Below are 24280 nucleotides of genomic sequence, written 5' to 3' on the forward strand. Positions count from 1 at the left end.
AGACAGAGAGAGAAAGAGAATGAGAGATTGGTGGGCAGAGAGAGAGAGAGACAGAGAATGAGAGAGGGGTGGGCAGAGAGAAAGAGAGAGAGAGAGAATGAGAGAGGGGTGGGCAGAGAGAGACAGAGAGAATGAGAGAGGGGTGGGCAGAGAGAGAATGAGAGAGGGGTCGGCAGAGAGAGAGAGAGAAAGAGAATGAGAGAGGGGTGGGCAGAGAGAGAGAGAGACAGACAGAGATTGAGAGAGGGGTGGGCAGTGAGAGAGAGAGAGAGAGAGATAGAGAATGAGAGAGGGGTGGGCAGAGAGAGAGAGAGAGAGAATGAGAGAGGGGTGGGCAGAGAGAGACAGAGAGAGAATGAGAGAGGGGTGGGCAGAGAGAGAATGAGAGAGGGGTGGGCAGAGAGAGAGAGAGAGAGAAAGAGAATGAGAGAGGGGTGGGCAGAGAGAGAGAGAGACAGACAGAGATTGAGAGAGGGGTGGGCAGAGAGAGAGAGAGAGAGAATGAGAGAGGGGTGGGCAGAGAGAGACAGAGAGAGAATGAGAGAGGGGTGGGCAGAGAGAATGAGAGAGGGGTGGGCAGAGAGAGAGAGAGAGAAAGAGAATGAGAGAGGGGTGGGCAGAGAGAGAGAGAGACAGACAGAGATTGAGAGAGGGGTGGGCAGTGAGAGAGAGAGAGAGAGAGATAGAGAATGAGAGAGGGGTGGGCAGAGAGAGAGAGATAGAGAATGAGAAAGGGGTGGGCAGAGAGAGAGAGATAGAGCATGAGAGAGGGGTGGGCAGAGAGAGAGAGATAGAGCATGAGAGAGGGGTGGGCAGAGAGAGAGAGATAGAGCATGAGAGAGGGGTGGGCAGAGAGAGAGAGATAGAGAATGAGAGAGGGGTGGGCAGAGAGAGAGAGATAGAGAATGAGAGAGGGGTGGGCAGAGAGAGAGAGATAGAGAATGAGAGAGGGGTGGGCAGAGAGAGAGAGATAGAGCATGAGAGAGGGGTGGGCAGAGAGAGAGAGATAGAGCATGAGAGAGGGGTGGGCAGAGAGAGAGAGATAGAGAATGAGAGAGGGGTGGGCAGAGAGAGAGAGATAGAGAATGAGAGAGGGGTGGGCAGAGAGAGAGAGATAGAGAATGAGAGAGGGGTGGGCAGAGAGAGAGAGATAGAGAATGAGAGAGGGGTGGGCAGAGAGAGAGAGATAGAGAATGAGAGAGGGGTGGGCAGAGAGAGAGAGATAGAGCGTGAGAGAGGGGTGGGCAGAGAGAGAGAGAGATAGAGCGTGAGAGAGGGGTGGGCAGAGAGAGATAGAGCGTGAGAGAGGGGTGGGCAGAGAGAGAGAGAGATAGAGCGTGAGAGAGGGGTGGGCAGAGAGAGAGAGAGATAGAGCGTGAGAGAGGGGTGGGCAGAGAGAGAGAGAGATAGAGCGTGAGAGAGGGGTGGGCAGAGAGAGAGAGAGATAGAGCGTGAGAGAGGGGTGGGCAGAGAGAGAGAGAGATAGAGCGTGAGAGAGGGGTGGGCAGAGAGAGAGAGAGATAGAGCGTGAGAGAGGGGTGGGCAGAGAGAGAGAGAGATAGAGCATGAGAGAGGGGTGGGCAGAGAGAGAGAGAGATAGAGCATGAGAGAGGGGTGGGCAGAGAGAGAGAGAGATAGAGCATGAGAGAGGGGTGGGCAGAGAGAGAGAGAGATAGAGCATGAGAGAGGGGTGGGCAGAGAGAGAGAGAGATAGAGCATGAGAGAGGGGTGGGCAGAGAGAGAGAGAGATAGAGCATGAGAGAGGGGTGGGCAGAGAGAGAGAGAGATAGAGCATGAGAGAGGGGTGGGCAGAGAGAGAGAGAGATAGAGCATGAGAGAGGGGTGGGCAGAGAGAGAGAGAGATAGAGCATGAGAGAGGGGTGGGCAGAGAGAGAGAGAGATAGAGCATGAGAGAGGGGTGGGCAGAGAGAGAGAGAGATAGAGCATGAGAGAGGGGTGGGCAGAGAGAGAGAGAGATAGAGAATGAGAGAGGGGTGGGCAGAGAGAGAGAGAGAGAGAGAGATAGAGAATGAGAGAGGGGTGGGCAGAGAGAGAGAGAGAGAGAATGAGAGAGGGGTGGGCAGAGAGAGACAGAGAGAGAATGAGAGAGGGGTGGGCAGAGAGAGACAGAGAGAATGAGAGAGGGGTGGGCAGAGAGAGAATGAGGGAGGGGTGGGCAGAGAGAGAATGAGGGAGGGGTGGGCAGAGAGAGACAGAGAGAGAAAGAGAATGAGAGATTGGTGGGCAGAGAGAGACAGAGAATGAGAGAGGGGTGGGCAGAGAGAGAGAGAGAGAGAGAGATAGAGAATGAGAGAGGGGTGGGCAGAGAGAGAGAGAGAATGAGAGAGGGGTGGGCAGAGAGAGAGAGAGAGAGAATGAGAGAGGGGTGGGCAGAGAGAGACAGAGAGAGAATGAGAGAGGGGTGGGCAGAGAGAGACAGAGAGAATGAGAGAGGGGTGGGCAGAGAGAGAATGAGGGAGGGGTGGGCAGAGAGAGACAGAGAGAGAAAGAGAATGAGAGATTGGTGGGCAGAGAGAGACAGAGAGAGAAAGAGAATGAGAGATTGGTGGGCAGAGAGAGAGAGAGATAGAGAATGAGAGAGGGGTGGGCAGAGAGAGAGAGAGACAGACAGAGATTGACAGAGGGGTGGGCAGTGAGAGAGAGAGAGAGAGAGATAGAGAATGAGAGAGGGGTGGGCAGAGAGAGAGAGATAGAGAATGAGAAAGGGGTGGGCAGAGAGAGAGAGATAGAGCATGAGAGAGGGGTGGGCAGATAGAGAGAGATAGAGCATGAGAGAGGGGTGGGCAGAGAGAGAGAGATAGAGCATGAGAGAGGGGTGGGCAGAGAGAGAGAGATAGAGAATGAGAGAGGGGTGGGCAGAGAGAGAGAGATAGAGAATGAGAGAGGGGTGGGCAGAGAGAGAGAGATAGAGAATGAGAGAGGGGTGGGCAGAGAGAGAGAGATAGAGCATGAGAGAGGGGTGGGCAGAGAGAGAGAGATAGAGAATGAGAGAGGGGTGGGCAGAGAGAGAGAGATAGAGAATGAGAGAGGGGTGGGCAGAGAGAGAGAGAGATAGAGCATGAGAGAGGGGTGGGCAGAGAGAGAGAGAGAGAGAGGGGTGGGCAGAGAGAGAGAGAGAGAATGAGAGGGGTGGGCAGAGAGAGACAGAGAGAGAATGAGAGAGGGGTGGGCAGAGAGAGAATGAGAGAGGGGTGGGCAGAGAGAGACAGAGAGACAGAGAGAGAAAGAGAATGAGAGATTGGTGGGCAGAGAGAGAGAGAGACAGAGAATGAGAGAGGGGTGGGCAGAGAGAGAGAGAGAGAGAGAGAGAATGAGAGAGGGGTGGGCAGAGAGAGACAGAGAGAGAATGAGAGAGGGGTGGGCAGAGAGAGAATGAGAGAGGGGTCGGCAGAGAGAGAGAGAGAAAGAGAATGAGAGAGGGGTGGGCAGAGAGAGAGAGAGACAGACAGAGATTGAGAGAGGGGTGGGCAGTGAGAGACAGAGAGAGAGAGATAGAGAATGAGAGAGGGGTGGGCAGAGAGAGAGAGAGAATGAGAGAGGGGTGGGCAGAGAGAGACAGAGAGAGAATGAGAGAGGGGTGGGCAGAGAGAGAATGAGAGAGGGGTGGGCAGACAGAGAGAGAGAGAAAGAGAATGAGAGAGGGGTGGGCAGAGAGAGAGAGAGAGAGATAGAGAATGAGAGAGGGGTGGGCAGAGAGAGAGAGATAGAGAATGAGAAAGGGGTGGGCAGAGAGAGAGAGATAGAGCATGAGAGAGGGGTGGGCAGAGAGAGAGAGATAGAGCATGAGAGAGGGGTGGGCAGAGAGAGAGAGATAGAGCATGAGAGAGGGGTGGGCAGAGAGAGAGAGATAGAGAATGAGAGAGGGGTGGGCAGAGAGAGAGAGATAGAGAATGAGAGAGGGGTGGGCAGAGAGAGAGAGATAGAGAATGAGAGAGGGGTGGGCAGAGAGAGAGAGAGATAGAGCATGAGAGAGGGGTGGGCAGAGAGAGAGAGAGAGAGAGAGATAGAGAATGAGAGAGGGGTGGGCAGAGAGAGAGAGAGAGAGAGAATGAGAGAGGGGTGGGCAGAGAGAGACAGAGAATGAGAGAGGGGTGGGCAGAGAGAGACAGAGAATGAGAGAGGGGTGGGCAGAGAGAGAGAGAGATAGAGCATGAGAGAGGGGTGGGCAGAGAGAGAGATAGAGCATGAGAGAGGGGTGGGCAGAGAGAGAGAGAGAGAGAGAGATAGAGCATGAGAGAGGGGTGGGCAGAGAGAGAGAGAGAGAGAGAGATAGAGCATGAGAGAGGGGTGGGCAGAGAGAGAGAGAGAGAGAGAGATAGAGCATGAGAGAGGGGTGGGCAGAGAGAGAGAGAGAGAGAGAGAGATAGAGCATGAGAGAGGGGTGGGCAGAGAGAGAGAGAGAGAGAGAGATAGAGCATGAGAGAGGGGTGGGCAGAGAGAGAGAGAGAGAGAGAGATAGAGCATGAGAGAGGGGTGGGCAGAGAGAGAGAGAGAGAGAGAGATAGAGAATGAGAGAGGGGTGGGCAGAGAGAGAGAGAGAGAGAGAGATAGAGAATGAGAGAGGGGTGGGCAGAGAGAGAGAGAGAGAGAATGAGAGAGGGGTGGGCAGAGAGAGAGAGAGAGAGAATGAGAGAGGGGTGGGCAGAGAGAGAATGAGAGAGGGGTGGGCAGAGAGAGACAGAGAGAGAAAGAGAATGAGAGATTGGTGGGCAGAGAGAGAGAGAGATAGAGAATGAGAGAGGGGTGGGCAGAGAGAGAGAGAGACAGACAGAGATTGAGAGAGGGGTGGGCAGTGAGAGAGACAGACAGAGAATGAGAGAGGGGTGGGCAGAGAGAGAGAGAGAGAGACAGAATGAGAGGGGGTGGGCAGAGAGAGAGAGATAGAGAATGAGAGGGGGGTGGGCAGAGAGAGAGAGACAGACAGCGAATGGGAGAGGGGTGGGCAGAGAGACAGAGAATGAGAGAGAGGTGGGCAGAGTGTGACAGAGAGACAGAGAATGAGAGAGGGGTGGGCAGAGAGAGATAAACAGAGAATGAGAGAGGGTTGGGCAGAGAGAGACAGAGAGAGAGAATGAGAGAGGGGTGGGCAGAGAGAGACAGAGAGAGAGAATGAGAGAGGGGTGGGCAGAGAGAGAGAGAGACAGACAGAGAATGATAGAGGGGTGGGCAGAGAGAGAGAGACAGACAGACTGACAGAGAATGAGAGAGGGGTGGGCAGAGAGAGAGAGACAGACAGAGAATGAGAGAGGGGTGGGCAGAGAGAGAGAGACAGACAGACTGACAGCGAATGAGAGAGGGGTGGGCAGAGAGAGAGAGACAGACAGACAGAATGAGAGAGGGGTGGACAGAGAGAGAGAGACAGACAGCGAATGAGAGAGGGGTGGGCAGAGAGAGAGAGAATGAGAGAGGGGTGGGCAGAGAGAGAGAGAATGAGAGAGGGGTGGGGAGAGAGAGAGACAGACTGACAGACAAACGGAATGAGAGAGGGGTGGCCAGAGAGAGAGAGAGAGACAGACAGACAGACAGACAGACGGAATGAGAGTGGGGTGGGCAGAGAGAGAGACAGACAGACAGACGGATTGAGAGAGGGCTGGGCAGAGAGAGAGAGAGAGAGAGAGACAGACAGACAGACAAACGGAATGAGAGAGGGGTGGGCAGAGAGAGAGAGACAGACAGACAGACAAACGGAATGAGAGAGGTGTGGGCAGAGAGAGAGACAGACAGACAAACGGAATGAGAGTGGGGTGGGCAGAGAGAGAGAGAGAGAGAGACAGGCAGACAGACGGAATGAGAGATAGAGACCGACCGACAGACACAGACAATGAAGGTGAAATGGACAGACAGCAGGGGAGTTTTTGGGGCTCACCGGGAGAGTGATAGAGACACAAAGATGAGCGAATGGGGGCCAGTGTTGGTGGGTGTAGCAGAGAGTGCTTGGACTGTGGGGGTGAAGGAGAATTCGGGAGCTAGTTGGACTCGGAAATTCTTGCCAGGAACGTTTGCAAGTTGGAGGGATACCGCCAAGGGTTGAGCAACACGGCAAGGTGACGGCCTGATGGTGTTAATCCAGAGACCCAGATCATGTTCTGGGGACTTGGGTTCAAATCCCACCACAGGAGATCATGGAACTTGAATTCAATAAATATCTGGAAGTAAGAATCTAATAATGACCATGAATCCGTTGTTGATTGTTGGTAAACCCCATCTGTTTCGCTACTGTCATCCAGCGAAAGAAACTGCCATCCTTAACCTGGTCTGGTCTACATGTGACTCCACACCCACAGCAGTGTGGTTGACTCTTAACTGCCCTCTTTGCAATTAGGGATGGGCAACAAATGCTGCCTGTCCAGAGACGTCCTCATCCTGTGAATGAATAAAGAAAACAAAAAGCTGTTTCAAATGTTGAGCTCCCTCCTCCAATGCGCGGTTTTGATAAGCATTGTCTCTGTCCATTGAGCAAGTTTTTTTAATCAGCCAAATGGTTTTGATCTTAAACTCCATGTGAATCACAGTGCAGACAGCTAATATTGTGTGTGTTGAAAAATAACTTTCTTATAGAATGTTGTCTTTTGTTACAGGATTGCAGAGTTCAGAGTTGCTCTGACTGAACCAAAGATCAGCCTCACCAAGCTGCAGGAACTTTGCTTCAATGGTAAGGAGAACGTTCCCTTAGTTCAGTATCAGTTTCTGTAGAGTGGGTAGCAAGTTCCACAAAAAAATGTGTAGCATGTTCTTGCTGAAGATTTGAAACCAACTCTTGAATTGGTATGCATTTTCAAAGGGAATTATTTTCATCTCCTGACATTTCTGGTGCAGTGAGGTATTGAGTAACATTGAGTCCTGAAAGATTTCAATGACTATGATAGTGTAGCAGGAGGCCATTCAGTGCATAATGTCTGCACCGTAATAAGTTCATAAGAAATAGGGACAGAATTAGGCAATCGGGTCTGCTCCGCCATTCAGTCATGGCTGATATGCTCCCCTCCCATTTTCCTGCCTTCTTCCCACTACCCTTCAATCTGTTACCAATTAAAAATCCTTAAATTTACTCACTGTCCCGGCAAATTCCACAAATTCACAACCCTTTGGGAGAAATAGTTTCTCTTCACTTTTATTAAATTTGCTACCCCTAATGACTGTGACCCTCTCATGCTGTTCCTAGAAGAGGGAGTGTCTGCTCTACATGTATTTTATCCATACATTTTACATCCTGAACATCTCAATTTGATCTCCACTCATTCTTCTAAATTCAAGAGTACATGCCTAACTTGTTCAACCACTCCTCATACAACAAACCTCCCATCTCTGGGATCCATCCAGTGAACTGCCTCCATTGCCATTACATCTTTCCTCAAATAAGGGTACTGAAACTGTGCACAATACTCCAGGTGCACACTCTCCAATGCCTTGTATAGTTCCAATAATACTTCCTTACCTTTTATATTCTGTTCTATTGGCTATAAAAGCCAACGTTCCATTCGCTTTCTTTATCATCTGTACCTGCATGCTAGTTTTCTGTGGCTCATGAACAAGGAGGCACAGATCCCTATGCACTGGAGCACCCTGAAGTCCCCCACTGTTTAGATAATAGGTCATGTTCCCAATTTTCTGACCAAAATGCGTGATCTCTCATTTGTCCATGTTAAACTCCATCTGCCACATTTTGGCCCACTCTCCTAACCTATCTATATCCATTTGTAAGGTTCTTATTTTCTCGTTGCTATTTATTGTCCCACCTATTTTTGTCATCCCCAAATTTGGCTACAGAGCCTTTTTTCCCCTGTATCCAAGTCATTAATGTAGATTGTAAATAACTGGGGTCCAACGACTGAACCATGTGCCATCCCATATGTTACTTCGTGCCACCCTGAAAAAAAACTCATTTATCTCAACTTTGTCTTCTGTCCATCAGCCAGTCAGCTATTCAAACTAATACATTGCCCCTAATTCCCATGCGACCCAACTTTGTGAATTAACCTGTGGTGCAGCATATTATTAAATGCCTTCTGGAAGTCCCGATATATTACATCTACAGGATCCCCATTATCTACTTTACTTGTTACATCTTTGAAGGAGATTAGTCAAACATGATTTGCCTTTCATAAAACCATGCTGACTCTGATAGATGGTGTTTTGACTTTCCAAATGTCCTAATATTGCCTCCTTGTTAATCGATTCTCTCACTTTGCCAACAATAGATATTAAGCTAACTGGCCTGTAATTTCTGACATATTGCCACCCTGCCTTTTTGAGTTAGGGCAATACAGTAGCATTTTTCCAATCCATTGGAACCTTTCCTGCATTCAGGGAATTATATTGTAACCAATGGATCCACTCTCTCTGACACCACTTCCTTTAATCCCCCAGGATGTAGGTCGTCAGGCCTCGGGGACTTGTCTGTTCTCAATCCTAATAGTTTGAGTACTTTTCCCCTGTTGATGATGTTTGTTCCAGGTTATACCCTTCCTATCGCCTCTGACTTGCCCATTCCAACAGGAATGGTACTATTGTCCTCCACTGTAAAAACTGCCTCAAAGTATTGATTTAGCATCTCTGCCATTTCAGTATTGCCCACTATTAACTCACCAGCTTCCTGTGTGAGCATTTCACCTGGTTCCATTCTCCCATTTTCTCCCGGTTATGTTTTAAATAACAATCTAACTCGCTGAGGTGTTCTAGTAGATCTGTAGCCCGGGTTGTGGGTGTTGAGGTTGGTGGGCTCGCCGAGCCGGTTTGTTGTCCCGCAGACATTTCGGTACTGCGCTGGATGGCATCCTCTGTGTAGCCTCTGATGAAGCGTCGGTGTGTTTTCCCGCCTGATTTTTAAACTCTGGGGTCCGTTGCGATGGATTGCCTCACTTCCAGGTTTCCTCCGCAGTGGAATGTATACGGTGTCGAGGTCAATGTGTTTATTAACAGCCTGCTTCGTGGAGTACCATGCTTCCAGGAATTCTCGTGCTTTTCTCTGCGTAGCCTGTCTCAGGATCTTGGTGTTGTTCCAGTCTAAGTTGTGGTTCTCGTTGTCCGTGTGGATTGAGATGAGTGACACGACCAATACTCACTCATCTCAATCCACATGGACAAGGAGAACCAGGACTTTGACTGGGATAACACCAAGATCTTGGGACAGGCTAGGCAGAGACAAGCATGAGAATTCCTGGAAGCATGGTACTCCACGAAGCAGGCTATTAATAAACACATTGAACTCGACCCCGTATACATTCCTCTAAGGAGGAAACCTGGAAGTGAGGCCATCCATCGCAATGGAGCCCAGAGTTTAAAAACCAGGCGGGAAAACACACAGACGCTTCGTCAGAGGCTGCACTGAGGTTGCCACCCAGTGCAGTACCGAAACGTCTGCGGGACAACAAACCGGCTCGGCGAGCCCACCAACCTCAACAATCTAACTCCCTTTTGAATGTTTCAATTGGACACCTCTACCATATTTTGCAGTGCATTCTAGATTCATTAGCTGTGCGAATGCATTGCCTCACCACGCCTCCTCTTAAGGCAGGGTAGAGAGATTCTAGTCAAATGAGGGATGGAAAGGTTTGTTAGGGGTAGGCAGGAATGTGGATTTGAAGTTGCAGTGAGATCAGCCGTGACCTTAGCTTGAGAGGCTAAATGACCTATCCCTCCTTAGTGATACGTTCATATATGACCTCCCTATAATTTATTAGCAACAAAAAAACACAACTTTTATTGAAAAATCCTGTCTGTAAAACAGTCGATCAAGTCCACAATGGATCTGACACTTCCCAGAAGAAATTGGAATATTATCAGGAATATTTTATCTCCTACTTGTATAATTTTTCGTGTTGTGTTTTGTTTTGCATTCCGTGTTGCAATTTGATCCCTACTCAAGATTGACGGCATTATCTTTCTGTCTGAGAACTGTCACACGGGAGGTGTGTAATTTCTGGAATGTGGAAGTCATGGATCAGTGTCTAAGGAAGACACGATCGCTGACAGACTGGTATATACAGGTGATTCATAAGGTTGGCCTATTAAGGAAAATGTCACAGTGTGATCATGGAATAAATGTAGCAGTTATTTTTGTGGTTGACAAATTTACTGCTTGGGATCTTGATCTTTGAAGAAGTGTGCTGCAAAATGTCATGTCAGACCCACAACATTAACTCTGTTATAAGATAATAAAATGTGAGGCTGGATGAACACAGCAGGCCCAGCAGCATCTCAGGAGCACAAAAGCTGACATTTCGGGCCTAGACCCTTCATCAGAGAGGGGGATGGGGGGAGGGAACTGGAATAAACAGGGAGAGAGGGGGAGGCGGACCGAAGATGGAGAGTAAAGAAGATAGGTGGAGAGTGTGTAGGTGGGGAGGTAGGGAGGGGATAGGTCAGTCCAGGGAAGACGGACAGGTCAAGGAGGTGGGATGAGGTTAGTAGGTAGGAGATGGAGGTGCGACTTGGGGTGGGAGGAAGGGATGGGTGAGAGGAAGAACAGGTTAGGGAGGCAGAGACAGGCTGGACTGGTTTTGTGATGCAGTGGGGGGGGGGGGGGGGAAGAGCTGGGCTGGTTGTGTGGTGCAGTGGGGGGAGGGGACGAACTGGGCTGGTTTTGGGATGCGTTGGGGGAAGGGGAGATTTTGAAGCTGGTGAAGTCCACATTGATGCCATTGGGCTGCAGGATTCCCAAGCGGAATATGAGTTGCTGTTCCTGCAACCTTCGGGTGGCATCATTGTGGCACTGCAGGAGGCACTGCATCCCAAAACCAGTCCAACCTGTCTCTGCCTCCCTAACCTGTTCTTCCTCTCACCCATCCCTTCCTCCCACCCCAAGCCGCACCCCCATCTACCTACTAACCTCATCCCACCTCCTTGACCTGTCCGTCTTCCCTGGACTGACCTATCCCCTCCCTACCTCCCCACCTATACTCTCTCCACCTATCTTCTTTTCTCTCCATCTTCGGTCCGCCTCCCCCTCTCTCCCTATTTATTCCAGTTCCCTCTCCCCATCCCCCTCTCTGATGAAGGGTCCAGGCCTGAAACGTCAGCTTTTGTGCTCCTGAGATGCTGCTTGGCCTGCTGTGTTCATCCAGCCTCACATTTTATTATCTTGGAATTCTCCAGCATTTGCAGTTCCCATTATCTCTGATACTACATTAACTCTGTTTTTGTCTTTTGCATGTGCTTGCTCAGTCTCTTGCTCTTTTTCTCTCGCTCTCACTTCAGTGTTTTGCATTTATCTGATCCTATCCTCGTTTCTACCCACAGGGATCCCATCTGAAGGGGGGCTGCGTTCGCTTTGTTGGAAGGTGCGTTTTCCTTTGAGACAGTTTCGGTTACCAGCTCTGTCTGGGCATAGCCCTGGAGGTTCATCACGTGATCTGACATCCAATAAATCAAATTCTTTTGAATTCTTGATGTTTTTGTAACTGTGTAGACTGGAGGATTCAAATTAAATAAATAAAACACATTTTCCTTTCAGTGCCGTCATGACTTCTGTCCCGGATATTGCTTACAGCAGTTTCCGAGAGATTAATCCTTTAAACCCTGGAGGCTTCAGGGCATTTGCGGAGGGTTGGCAGCCTGACACTAAACTGAGTTTCCTGCTGTAATACTGTTATTGAGCTCTTGAGTATGCAGAAGAGATGTGTCAGTGGGAGTGCAACTGTGTGTAATCTGTTTCATGGAAATTGGACTTGTTTGGCAGTGTTCTGAGCTGTAGCGGCTGTATAGCATCTCGCCAGTTTACCTGGGTCAGACGTTTGATGTGAAACCAGGTGACTGTCTCAGTAACATTTTATACAACCCCTTTCTAAAATGCATAGTATCTTTTAATTTGTTTTATTATTCATTCATGGGATGAGGCCATTGTTGGCTAGACCAACATTTATTGTCCATCCATAATTGCCCAGAGGCCTTTGTGTGGGAATAGGCATCTAGGCCTTGAGAAAAAGTCACATGGTGTCTGTAGAAGTTGTTAAGATTAAGAAGGCAGCTATGATCCTTCTCATTCGCGTAGAGACAGTGTACCAAAATGAAGAAGTGATGTTAGATCTTTTATAGGTTAAGACTGGGTCTTGGTTGAGGGTCCGGAAGTCGAACCATGAGCGGAAATCTGGAGGCCATGAGCTGTGAGGGAGAAGTGTCCGCTGTGGAGCTCTGACTTGCTCTGTGTTCCCAGACTAACAAACAACTTCCCTCTCTCAGTTCCTCCTCTCCTGCCTATCCCCACCCCTCCCCGCAGAGGAATTTAAATGCATCATCTGCAAATTTGGAGATATTACAAAACTGGGCTGGAGGGTGAGCTGTGAGGAAGATGCAGAGACACTTCAGTGTGATTTGGACAAGCTGAGAAAGTGGGCAGATGCAATTTGACATGGATAAATTAGTAGTAAAACAGGAGGTAGATTATTATCTGGCTCTAAATAGAGAGAGATACGCAATGAGACCTGAGCATCCTTGTACACCGGATAGGCATGCAGATGTTAAAGACGGCAAGTGCTGTGTTGGCCTTCATAGTGAGAGCACTTGAGTGCAGGAGCAGAGACATTTGGCTGCAATTATACAGGGTATTGGTGAGACCATACCTGGAGTATTGTGGATATCTTATCCAAAAAAAATGTTCTTCAATAGATCAAGCGCAGCAAAGGTTTACCAGACGGATTCCTGGGATGGCAGGGCTGACATGAGAAGTTGAATTGGTTAGGACTATATTCACTGGAGTTCAGAAGAAATGAGGGGTTATGTCATAGAAAGTAGCTCGTACTGTACAAGTGTATGAGGGTAACAGAACAGAATGCAGGATACAATGTTACAGGTGCTGAGAGGGCGCAGAGCAAAATTAGCATTAAAGAGGTCTGCTAGAAAGTCTGATAACCACAGGGAAGAAGGGTGGGGGAGTTCAAAACCAGAGGGCATATCTTTAAGATGAGAGGAGAAAGATTAGAAAGGACATAGGGACAGGTTTTTGACAGAGTGGTTCTGTGTGTGGAATGAACGGCCAGTGGAAGTGGTTGTTGGGGGTAACGTTACAACATTTAAAAGACATTTAGGTAAGTACATGAATAGGAAATGTTTGGAGGGATATGGGCCAAGCACAGGCAGGTGGGACTAGTTCAGTTTGAGATTATGATTGGTGTGAATTGGCTGGATCAAAGAGTCTGTTTCCATGCTATATGACTCTATGAACCTAGAAAATTCTAACAGGACTGGACAGGGTAGGTGCAGGAAGAATCTTCCCAATGGGGCAGGGGTCCGGGGGAGAGTCCAGACCAGGGGCCGCAGTGTAAGGATATGAGGTAAGTCATTTAGGACAGATTGAGAAATTTCCTCACCCACAGAGTGGTGAGCCTCTGGACACGGAAGGCAATTCAGGTCAAAACGTTGTATGATTTCAAGAAGAAGTTGGATGTAGCGCTTGAGACTAAAGGGTTCAAAGAATATTGGAGGGGTGGGTCCAAATAAACAGGCCATTGGGTTGGATGATCAACAATATAAATTACGAGAATACCAGAATTTAGGATTTACAGCTATTAAGTAAAACTGAACACCATCCATTTACACTTCTAGAAAAGAGAAAGCTGAGGGCCAGTGTGATAGTGTCTTTAAAGTTATGAAGGGAATTGATAGGGTTAAAATAGATATTTCCATTTTTTGAGAAAAATCAACACTGGATCATCGGTGTTAGCTGGTTGGCAATCAATCCAACTGGAAAAATCTTTACCCAGGCAATGGTGAGAATGTGGAACTTGCTACTGTAAATGTATTGAAGGGTGTGCAACATAAATGTGGACAAAAGGATGAGATGAAGAGGATTGGGAAATGGTTGGCGTGGTATGTAAATGCCTCAGTGGGTTGGTTAAGCCTAATGGCTCGTTATCGGTGCATTAGACAGTAACGAGTCATTGTTTTGCTCTGTTTAACTTCTTATAAAACCCACAGTTTCTTGTCTTTCCTCAGATCCTCCTCAATTACCTTCCCACCGAGCAGGCCCAGTGGAGCTCCTTCCTGAAGAAGCAGAGGTAAGAAACCATTTTCTGTTGGCGTCTGTGGGTGACTCCACCAGGACCAACTATTTGGTTTGGTGATGGGGACGCAGGGAGAGATTAAGTCTCAAGGCTGAACTTTTCATTCTGTCGTTCGAGGGGGATGAAGAGTTGAAGGAGCCTTGAACCCCCGTCCGAAACCACACGGAACTCTGCACTCACTTCATTGTCCCCGACCCAAACACTGTTAGACTTTCCACAATACACAACCCAAAGGTGCTGTCTCCACACAAGGATTTGTTTTTTTTAAAACCTTGCGTTTGGGTGAGCTATGACACTAAATAAAAACCGAAAGAACTGCTGATGCTGTGAATCAGGAACAGAAACAAAGCAGCTGGAGAAGTTCAGCAGGTCTGGCAGTAAATGTGAAGTTTAAAAAAAAGTTAATGTTTCGAGTCTGGTTACCCTTGTTGTTGAGCTACGACACACTTCTGGAATCGGTGGGACTTGAACCCAGACCTTCTGGCTCAGTGATAGGGACGCTACCACTGCACTACATCAGCCCCCAAACATTATTAGAGATTTTCACTTTATTTCCAATGTATATCAGTAATAGTATGCTAGTATACACAGTCCCCTGTAAGACTAACACTGTCTCACAATGAAAAGGATTAGTTTTTGAGGAGTCTGCTTGTAGTACTGATGCGCTATAAGAATTTAAAATAATGTTTCCTAATTATTTGTTATCTAGTAAAACTTTAATCTCAGCATTTGTCCGCCAATTCTGAGATATTTGCAATGAGCCTTTTGACTAATTGAGCAAGATTTATTAAACAGACTGGTTTGTGAGACGTAATTCCGTGCTGAAGGTGTGGTGGGTAGAACATAATAGTAGAGTGCAAGCTCTAACATATGTTGCAATTTTCTTTATTACCTTCTCTGCAGAATGAGACAGGATGGGAGGCAGAGTGGCCATTGGGTGTGTATTTTGGCGTCAGGAGTCTGTAGGCAGTGTGTTCTGTCGGAGCTGCTAGGATCTGAACCTGCCTGGACTTAACCTGACCTCGAGTGGTTTATTCAATTGCAGGGAGATATATGCACAGTTCTTAAAGGAGATGATCATTCAGCCTGGGATCGCCAAAGCAAATCTGGGCTTTATCAGAGAGGATGTCACGCTGGAAGATCACGTGAGTTTCCGTCCTCCTTTCTGTCAAGCAATTTCAACAGCGATAAGCTTTAAATGTATTGGCTCCAAGTACTGAGCCTGTTGTTAGTTTCAGATGGATTGCTAGGATTGTTTCAAAATTTCTGTTGTGCGTCCACCCCACATTTCATAAATTTTTCCTCCCCATTCCTTCCTTTCCACACTCTGCTACTCACCCTGTGACTGGCACTATGTGTGTTGCTCAAAGTGTGATCCCATCAGCAGTGGTGACTTAATACATTGGATGACATTTGTGTGATAAATCAGCCTTTTTAAACTGGGTTTCACTGCGGTTAAATCAAAAGCAGCATTCTGGAAATTGACAATAAAACAGCTGGCTTAGGGATGGACTCAGCAGCATCTGTGATAGGAGCCAGAATGTTAAGGTTCCACGTTGTAAGTGTTTTTACAACAAGAGAAAGAGGCCCTTCAGCCCATCATGTCCATGCCTGTCATCAAGCATTTATCTATTCTAATCCCATTCTCCAGCACTTGGCTCATAGCCTTGTATGTTTATTTAAATATTGTCATGATTTCTGCTGTAACACACTTTCAGATAGTGTGTTTCAGATACCCACCTCCATCCGGTTAAAAGCATTCTTTTTTTAAACCCCTCTACATCTCCTGTCCTTGACCTAATCCTGTGCGCCCTGGTTATTGCTCTCTCTCTCTCCTAAAGAGAAAAGTTTCTCCCGATTGCCTTATCTGTGCTCCTCAAACTTGAAACACTTCAATCAGCATCACCACCCCCACCCCCCCCCCGACCCCAGCACCTTCTCTGCTCTAAGGAAAACGAACCCAGCCGATCTAGCCATGCTGAATTGTTCCAGTCCAAGCCTCTCAAGCACAAAATCAGCTCTGCACCCTAGCTTGCGAGACCTTTGCTTGGAGCTCAATAAAATCTGGAATTAACAGTTTAATGGTATCATGAAACTATTGTGGATTGTTGTAAAAATCTATCTGGTTCACAAATATCCTTTAGGGAAAGAAGCTGCTGTCCGTACCTGGTCTGGCCTACACGTGACTCCAGACCCACAGCAATGTGGTTGACTCTCAACTTCACTCTGGAGAATTAGACATCAGTAAATGCTGCTCCAAGCCATTGCCCACATTCCACAAACGTCTTTCTTAAAAAAGAAGACGACTGAAAAATATAGGATATTTAACATACACAACCAGGGAAAAAGGATTTTTCAGGACACAAGGTGGAGGAAAATAATGAAAATCCGTGATAGATGAAGGGCAAGTGATCCAATGTAAGAAAGGAAGCAGAAAGTAGTAAATGAGAATAATATGTCACTAAAAGATGTCTTTTATTGTGCAATAATCCTAATTTTTAAAAACCTGTCCACATCCAAGCTCCATCCCACGTCCTGTTCACCTGTCCGCACCATGCTCTCTGACCAAGCTCCATCCCGCGTCCTGTTCACCCGTCCGCACCATGCGCTCTGACCACCACTGGAGTTCAGTCCAACAATAACTCAGTAACTGAGGTCATATCCTTATTTTGAAAGGCTTGCACAGCCTTGTTGCACCATAACGTTTAGCAGCGTCTGAGTTCTGTGCGTTGAAAATATTAGTGGCTTGTGGCTGTTTGTGTTTTTATATATTTTTTTTTTAAAATTCTTTTCGACACACGTTGCTGGTAAATCCGTTATTTGTTGCCCGTCTGTAATTGGCCTTTAATTGAGTGAGTGGCTTGCTTGGCCATTTCAGAGGGCATGTGTATCAGCCCCATTGCTGTGTCTGGAGGGTGTGTGAGGTTGCCAGATTTGATTCCCTAACAGACATTAGTGAAATGGGTGAGATTTTATGACCATCAATGGTAGCAGTGGCGACAATAAAACTGAGATTGGCTTTCGCTTCCAGATTTATTAATTAATCGTATTTAAATTTCACCTGTTCCTGTGGTGGATTGAATCCAAGTCCCCATGGCATCAGCCTTTCCTACTTCTTAAAAGTCAGAAGTCACATGACACCAGATTATAGTCCCAACAGGTTTATTTGAAATCACAAATTTTCAGAGCAGTTCCTTCTGACCAAACCCTTTTAGGCACCTGTTCTAATACAGCATTTCCTTAGGTGCCTGTCACATTGTTTGAAGTTGCTCAGGTGAAGCACTTTAAACATTATAAAATGTCCAAGGTGCCTGGCAAATGTATGCTGTTGTTGTTTCTTTGGGTGGACAGGAGGAGTCCATTTAACTTTTCAAGTCTTAACTTTAGTCAGGGACATCATAGCTGATCTGTAATTTCATGCAGCCATCAGTTTCAGTTTTAAAATTAATTGATCCGGCTAGATTGAGTGGTGGGAATTGCTTATATGAGAATGGGTGATTTAATTCTGGCAAATTTACCCTTCTTAGAATCCCTACAGTGTGGAAACAGGCCCTTCAGCCCAACAAATCTGACCGTTGGAGCATCCCACCCAGACCCATCCCCCTCTAACCCACACACCCCTGAACACTATGGGCAATTTAGCATGGCCGATCCACCTAGCCTGCACATCTTTGGACTGTGGGAGGAAACCGGAGCACCCAGAGGAAACCCACACAGACACGGGGAGAATGTGCAAACTCCACACAGATAGTCACCCGAGGCTGGAATCGAACCTGGGTCCCTGGCGCTGAGAGGCTGCAGTGCTAACCACTGAGCCACCGTGCTGCCTTGTATCTTTCTCACTTTGAAATTACTTTGCCATCTAACCTCTTCTTTGCCCTTAATAGCCCTTGAATCCAAACCCGGACAGTCGATGGAACACGTACTTCAAGGACAACGAGATTCTCCTGCAAGTGGACAAAGATGTTCGGTAAGCAGAAAGAAATGACAAAAGCAAATTGTTAAATTATTACGTAGCACCTTTTGTGTACAGGGGACTTCCTCCAAAGCACCTTCGCAGCCATTAAGTCACTTCAATGTTTTTGTTATTGTCAGTGTAACCTGGCAGTCCATTTGGGTATAGCAAGCTCCCTCATTTAGCAATTGGACTGGAATTTAGGATGAGGATGGAGTCTGTTCGGTCTCTCGAGGCTGTTCCGTCAGTTGTTTATATCCTGGCTGATCTGTGCCTCAACTTTGTGTGATTCTCTGCTGCTTAATCCTTCTGACCCTTACTAGTAAAAAATGTATTATGGTTGCATCTGATGTTGTGGTGGCTCCGTGGTTAGCACTGCTGCGTCACAACACCGTGGATCCGGGCCCGATTCCAGCCTTGGGTGTCTGCGTTGAGTTTGCACATTCTCCCTGTGTCTGTGTGGGTTTCCTCCGGGTGCTCTGTCTTTTCCCAACAGTCCAAAGATATGCAGGTTAGATGGATTGTGACCTGGCATGTGTGGATTATCCTTGAGGAAATGCTGGATTAGGGTGGATCTGGATCTTCAGAGGGGTGGTGTTGACTTGATGAGCCAAATGACCTGCTTCCACACTATAAAGATTCTATGATTCTAAGAAGGTTGCTACTGGAAAGTTCAGAACCTGGATAAAGTTTGGCTTTATGCATCATATTTGGAATTTTTTTTGAATTGACATGTTGGCCTTTCACTGAAACATAGGCAAAAATGGCTGCAGATATAGTTTAACAATAAAACAAGTGGATTATACAAACAAAGAAACAAAATAAACCCATATATCTAAATATAACGTCATTTGAAAAATGTTAAAACACACGGCAAGATAATATCTCGGCTGCTCCCAGCACCTTTCACTTGATCAAAATAAGAAATTTTTGTTCCCTGTCCCTGCCTGATGTAATGTTTTCTTTTTGTTCTTATCCTATGAACTGCAAAACCTTTTCTTTGAATTTTATTGGAAATTTGAACACACACCTTGGATCATAGACTTTCTCATCTTGAATAGCCATTGTAAGTTTCAAACAAAACACGCCTGGCCTGGAAGTTTTCACAAACTACACTCTTTCATGGAGGCGACCTACCTCCGTAATTGCTCTGAGCAATACCTTTTATTCCAGCAGAGACTACACTTGCATCGGACCCCTGTCAGGTCTCCTTTGATCTGACCCAAAAGCTTTTGAACTGAATTTATTTTTTTTAAAAAAAGCCTTCCTAATCCTAAATGCTGTCAAAGTTAATGGCTTTTGGTTTACTTATATGTTGAAAACCCTGTGATGTCAGCAAACATCTATTAACACACTAGGAGGCTTAGCACTCAGTTGTTATCCAAAACATACGGTTTAAAAGTCATGGCTTGGAATGACTAACCTAATTCATATTTAAATCCCTTCACAGAAATAAACCAGCGCTCATGTGCCACTAGATTGAAATCCAGAATTTTAAAGATTTTAGTTTTGTGTGCATGTGTATATTTAGATCTCTCCCTATTCATCGCAATATCGGCCTCAGTCTTATCTTCCAATATCCTTGGATCCTCCGAACATTATAAGTTTTTTTTAATAGCTGTTGAGATGTAGGCATTGACTTCTCCAACACAGGTTTACGCAGCATTTCAAGTAAGGGCCTGGAAAAGAGACATTAGTTTGCAAGATTTGTCCTTGTTTTAGTTATTCATTGTCTGGATGTGGACGACATTATCAATGCTGGAATTTCCTGGTTTACCCAGCAAAGTGATGGATATGAATCTTGAGCCATCGCAGGCGTTGGTAACGTGCCAAAGGACGGGTTGTAGTATCTTGAGTTACAGAATTGTACAAAGCAGAAAGACATAATTGGACTCAGTACTTCAGCTGTGCAGTCCCATTCCTCTGTACTTTCCAAGTAGTCTAGAATTTTTTCCTGTCATGTCCGGTATGTGCATTTCTTATGTGTTCGTAGTTCATCACCTGTAACTACTTGCCCTGTTTTTCATTCATGGGATCTGGGCATCACCTGACTAGACCAGCATTTATTGCCTATTCCCAGTTGCCTAGATGGAAGTTGTATTGGGCCTGGAGTTGGATGTAGGTCAGACAGAGTAGGGGTGGCAGATTTCCATCTCTGAATTTGTTAACCAAAAGTTATTGACAGTGGTAACATGGTCACTGTTAGCCTGGGTTTTTATTGAATTCAGATCTCACCATTCACCGTGGTGGGATTCGAACCCATATCCCCAGAACATTAGCCTGTGTTCTCAATTGTTAGTCCATTGACAGTACCATTACATCACTAATTCCCATTCATACCACCAAGATGAGACCCAGAGCCAGCAGTACTTCACCCGATTGCCGCCTCTCTAGTTTTGGATAACTAAAAGCATATTCTTCTCAATGCAAGGGGACAGTGTTTGGAAAATTTAATTTGCTTGCCATTTGATATTTAAAACAAGAAGTTCAATCCAAGAGCTGAAATTCCTGAAATAGCTGGTGGTTGTTGAAATGATAGTGACAATTCCATATAACCCACATATTCTGATGTATCTTGTGTTTTGCTTGTAGGGAGGGGAGGGTGGTGAAAGTAAATAGTGGAGTAAAATTGAAAATTTCTATCACGCCGAGCTGCCCTCTTGTCTATATGTGCCAATGTGTGTACAGTTAGCTCTGCACTTGCCTGCAACCCTAACTTGTTTTCTTTCTCCTAGACGCCTATACCCAGACATGGCATTTTTTCAGCGTCCCACTGACTACCCATGCCTTTTGATCATGGACCCCCAGAATGAGTTTGAAACGCTTCGCAGGCGGGTAGAGCAGACCACGCTGAAGTCCCAGACTGTTGCACACAATCGGAGCGGCGTCACAAACGTAAGGTCCTCCCTGTAGGGCAATCCTACTTTTAATAACTAAATAGCAGCAATTTGCCTGTCTGGTGATTAACTCCATTTGCCTTGCCCAATTCTTGCTGAGTTTAACTTTGGGCATTTTCTGACCCTTGGGTCGCAGAGCAGGTTGTTGAACACAACCCATCAGCTCTTGGAGATAACAAGGTGTGGAGCTGGATGAACACAGCAGGCCAAGCAGCATCTCGGGAGCAGGAAGGCTGACGTTTCGGGCCTAGACCCTTCTTCAGAAACACCTCTTCAATCTTACTAACCCACTGCTTGTTATACAAGGTGTCATTTTTCTCCAGTGTTGTGTCAGTGATCTCTCAAAGAGTGAGATTTGTTGGTATACTGTTTAAAGCCAACTGGCTGCACTTCTTACATATGCATGACAACTGTGGCCATTCAGCCCAGCTGGCCTAGATATTTTCTTAGCAACTTGCTCTGAAATGTTACTCTACACCTTTACAGTCGGCGGGAGGGGAGGGGGGCGGCAGCGGTTGTGGGGTGGTTTGAACCTGGCCCTCCGGGCTCCAAAGTAGGGACGTTACCACTGTGTCTCTAGCACCCATAGCCTGGCTGATCAATGCTGATAATTTCTTCACCAATTTTCTTCCACCTTGCTGCTTCCTCCCGTATCAGATGTCTTTTTGTTCATCTGTGCTACTGACCTCACATACTCCATACGAAAGTGAGATCACTTTCTCACTGCTTTTTGAGAAAATAGACATTTCCCATCATTCCCTTTGGATTAATTGGTGTCCATTTTATAAATATGCCTCTTTAATGGAAATGCCTTATCAACATCTAATTTGTCTTAACTTTTAAAGCGTTTGGGTTATCCCTCCACCTTTTCTTTACTGTAGAGGAAATAGGCTTAGCCTGTTTGGTCCTTTTGTTAATTATGCCCTTTCAGCACATTTATATCATTGTTGTAAATCTTTTTGCATCTTCAGTGTTTTTCTAATCATTGTAGTCACATGGAGATCAAAACTTTCCAAAGTGCTTTCTAGTATGATCTGTCTAAAGTTTTCTGAAATTTAACAAAACTTCTGAGCTTTTGTAATCCCTCTGGAAAGCAATCAAAGTGCTATATTTCTTTTTATTGCCTAATTTGTTGGTGTTCCTACCTAATTTATTGTGTATCTGTATCCCCAGATCTCTCTGTTCATTTTATTGGCCTCCTGGATTATTAATCCAGTGACATTCCCATAACACCACTGCCTTGATATAACTTCATTCATATTAAAACAATGTGATCAGAACTATATTCTTACACTAAGCATTAAGTGGTTTAAAATTGCAATTCCAAATATTTGATCTACACTGCTGTTAACAAATTTTGTTGCAATTATTTGCAGGGGAGCACCCATCCTGCACACTCTTGCAATGGTTTATATTCTGTTTTTCCTCCTTGTTGCTGATTTCCTCCCCATCCTTTCTTTGAACAGGTTTCCTCCCCTCGCAAGACAACATCAGCCAATGAATACGAAGTGCTTCCCAACGGCTGTGAGGCTCACTGGGAGGTGGTCGAAAGAATTCTTTTCATCTACGCCAAACTGAATCCAGGAATTGCTTATGTTCAGGGCATGAATGAGATCGTGGGGCCAGTTTACTATACCTTTGCAACAGACCCTAACACTGACTGGAAGGGTGAGGTTTGGAGATTCCCTATCAAACAATAAAAACCTCTAGACTGCAAGGGGCCTCAAGCTCAGGCAGCGATAAACATTTCCCCTTCTAGCCTGCCATCTCTGCATTCAACCTGTTCCCACACCAGGCTTTCCTTCAATTCCTTCCTGCCGGCTGTCTCTTTGTAGCTTTCCCCTGGATGCATCTAAACTACTTGCATCTCTCCCTCTCTCTGGTGTCATTTTGCAGTCGCCAGTCTCTTGGTAAAGAACTTTTTTTTAACTTCAAGAATTCCTAATAACCTATATTTATAGCTCCTATTACTTAACTTCCCCACACCTCCCACAAGACCTGGGTTCGATTCCAGCCTCGGGCACCTGTCTGTGTGGAGATTGCACGCTTCCCCTGCGTCTGTGTGGGTTTTCTCCAGGTGCTCTGGTTTCCTACCACAGTCCAAAGGTGTGTAGATTAGGGTGAATTGGCCGTGATAAATTACCTGTAGTGTCCAGGGATATGCAGGCTAGGTGGGTTAGCCATGGGAAGTGCAGTGTTACAGGGATAAGGTGGGATGGGGGGTTCTGGGTGGGATGCTGTTCAGAGGGTTGATGTGGACTCAATGGGCTAGATGGCCTACTTCCACACTGTAGCAATTCTATGATTCTACAAAGTTTATTGATGTACTTTAAGACACTAGTATTGCACACTGTTTGAGTCTAGACCCTGTGCTCATTGGCATTCTCACTCAGATACTGTTCATTTGAGGGTGCCCCTGCATCGCCGTCAGCGGTACCCGTTCCTACACACAGTGGGGCTACTATAGCCAATAGCACTCACCTTAGCCCCAAATGAAAGCTGCTGTCGGTGCAGTCTGTGTCTTTATTCCCACTCCAGGAAGGGATTACATAAATTGTTTTCCATTCCTTTAATAATTTGAACTGCTCTTGATATTATCCAGAAGTTTGTGTTTCATTTAGAAATTTAAGGGGAAAAATTGCTTTGTTTCTAATATTTCTTTCTTTTTATGAATTATCCAGAACATGCAGAGGCAGACACATTTTTCTGCTTCACAAACCTGATGTCAGAAATCAGGGACAATTTCATAAAGAGCCTCGATGACTCACAGTGCGGGATCAGTTATAAAATGGAGAAGGTTTATTCAACGTTGAAGGAGAAAGATGTGGATCTTTACCTCAAACTGGTAAGAAATTGTGCTTTAGAGACAAGTGAAATCTGGGGAGTGCTGAAAGTCCCATTCACCGATCACCCCTTAAGCTCGCTGACACACGCAGGCCTTTGACTGTCCCGTCTTTATAATTCTATAAATTTTTAAAAAACTCTCCATAATCTCCTCCAACCCCACAGCCCGCTGGTGTTTCCTTCCAATTCTGGCCCCAACCTTAGTAGTGCTCTCATTGGTGACAATGCCTTAAGCTGTTATGGTCAGAACTCTGTAATTCTTTCCGTTTGATCCATGTTTCAGTCCCATGGCAGCACCCTGACTGTTCAGAGTCTACTCGTCTGGTCTGGGAATTAAGACTGACAGGTAACTGTTCCTGCTGTATCCCCATGCCAGTGACCAGTCAGTACCCTCATGTGTACATTTTTGTCCTATTTCCCAAGTCTGCTTCTTGCATCCTCGACCTGATAGGCATAAGATGTGAAGTTTCAACTTCTTTCTCTTCTTACCAATATTAAGTTGCAAAATAAATTTGGGGCAAAGGCAACAGCAGGATATACCAATAGTGTTGGGTTAAGTAAGATTG

At 46.3% G+C, this 24280-nt stretch overlaps 1 protein-coding gene across 2 annotated transcripts in view; it reads left to right on the forward strand.

Annotated features, from left to right (window-relative positions):
• Positions 1–24280, forward strand: part of tbc1d13 (TBC1 domain family, member 13) — an 82636-nt gene that overhangs the window by 38922 nt on the left and 19434 nt on the right. Inside the window, exons 1-9 of one of the 2 annotated variants that reach the window (XM_059638299.1) lie at positions 5467–6173; positions 6600–6673; positions 11260–11300; positions 13951–14012; positions 15064–15163; positions 17906–17988; positions 20709–20868; positions 22337–22538; positions 23552–23715. In XM_059638299.1, the coding sequence (XP_059494282.1) occupies positions 6103–6173; positions 6600–6673; positions 11260–11300; positions 13951–14012; positions 15064–15163; positions 17906–17988; positions 20709–20868; positions 22337–22538; positions 23552–23715 (957 nt within the window). In that variant the 5' untranslated portion in view covers positions 5467–6102. Of the gene's footprint in view, positions 1–5466; positions 6174–6599; positions 6674–11259; positions 11301–13950; positions 14013–15063; positions 15164–17905; positions 17989–20708; positions 20869–22336; positions 22539–23551; positions 23716–24280 lie in introns of those variants that run through there. The other variant, XM_048558658.2, reaches the window with a different exon arrangement.

Source organism: Stegostoma tigrinum, chromosome 29 (genome assembly GCF_030684315.1).
Source record: "Stegostoma tigrinum isolate sSteTig4 chromosome 29, sSteTig4.hap1, whole genome shotgun sequence".
Classification (NCBI taxonomy): domain Eukaryota; kingdom Metazoa; phylum Chordata; class Chondrichthyes; order Orectolobiformes; family Stegostomatidae; genus Stegostoma; species Stegostoma tigrinum.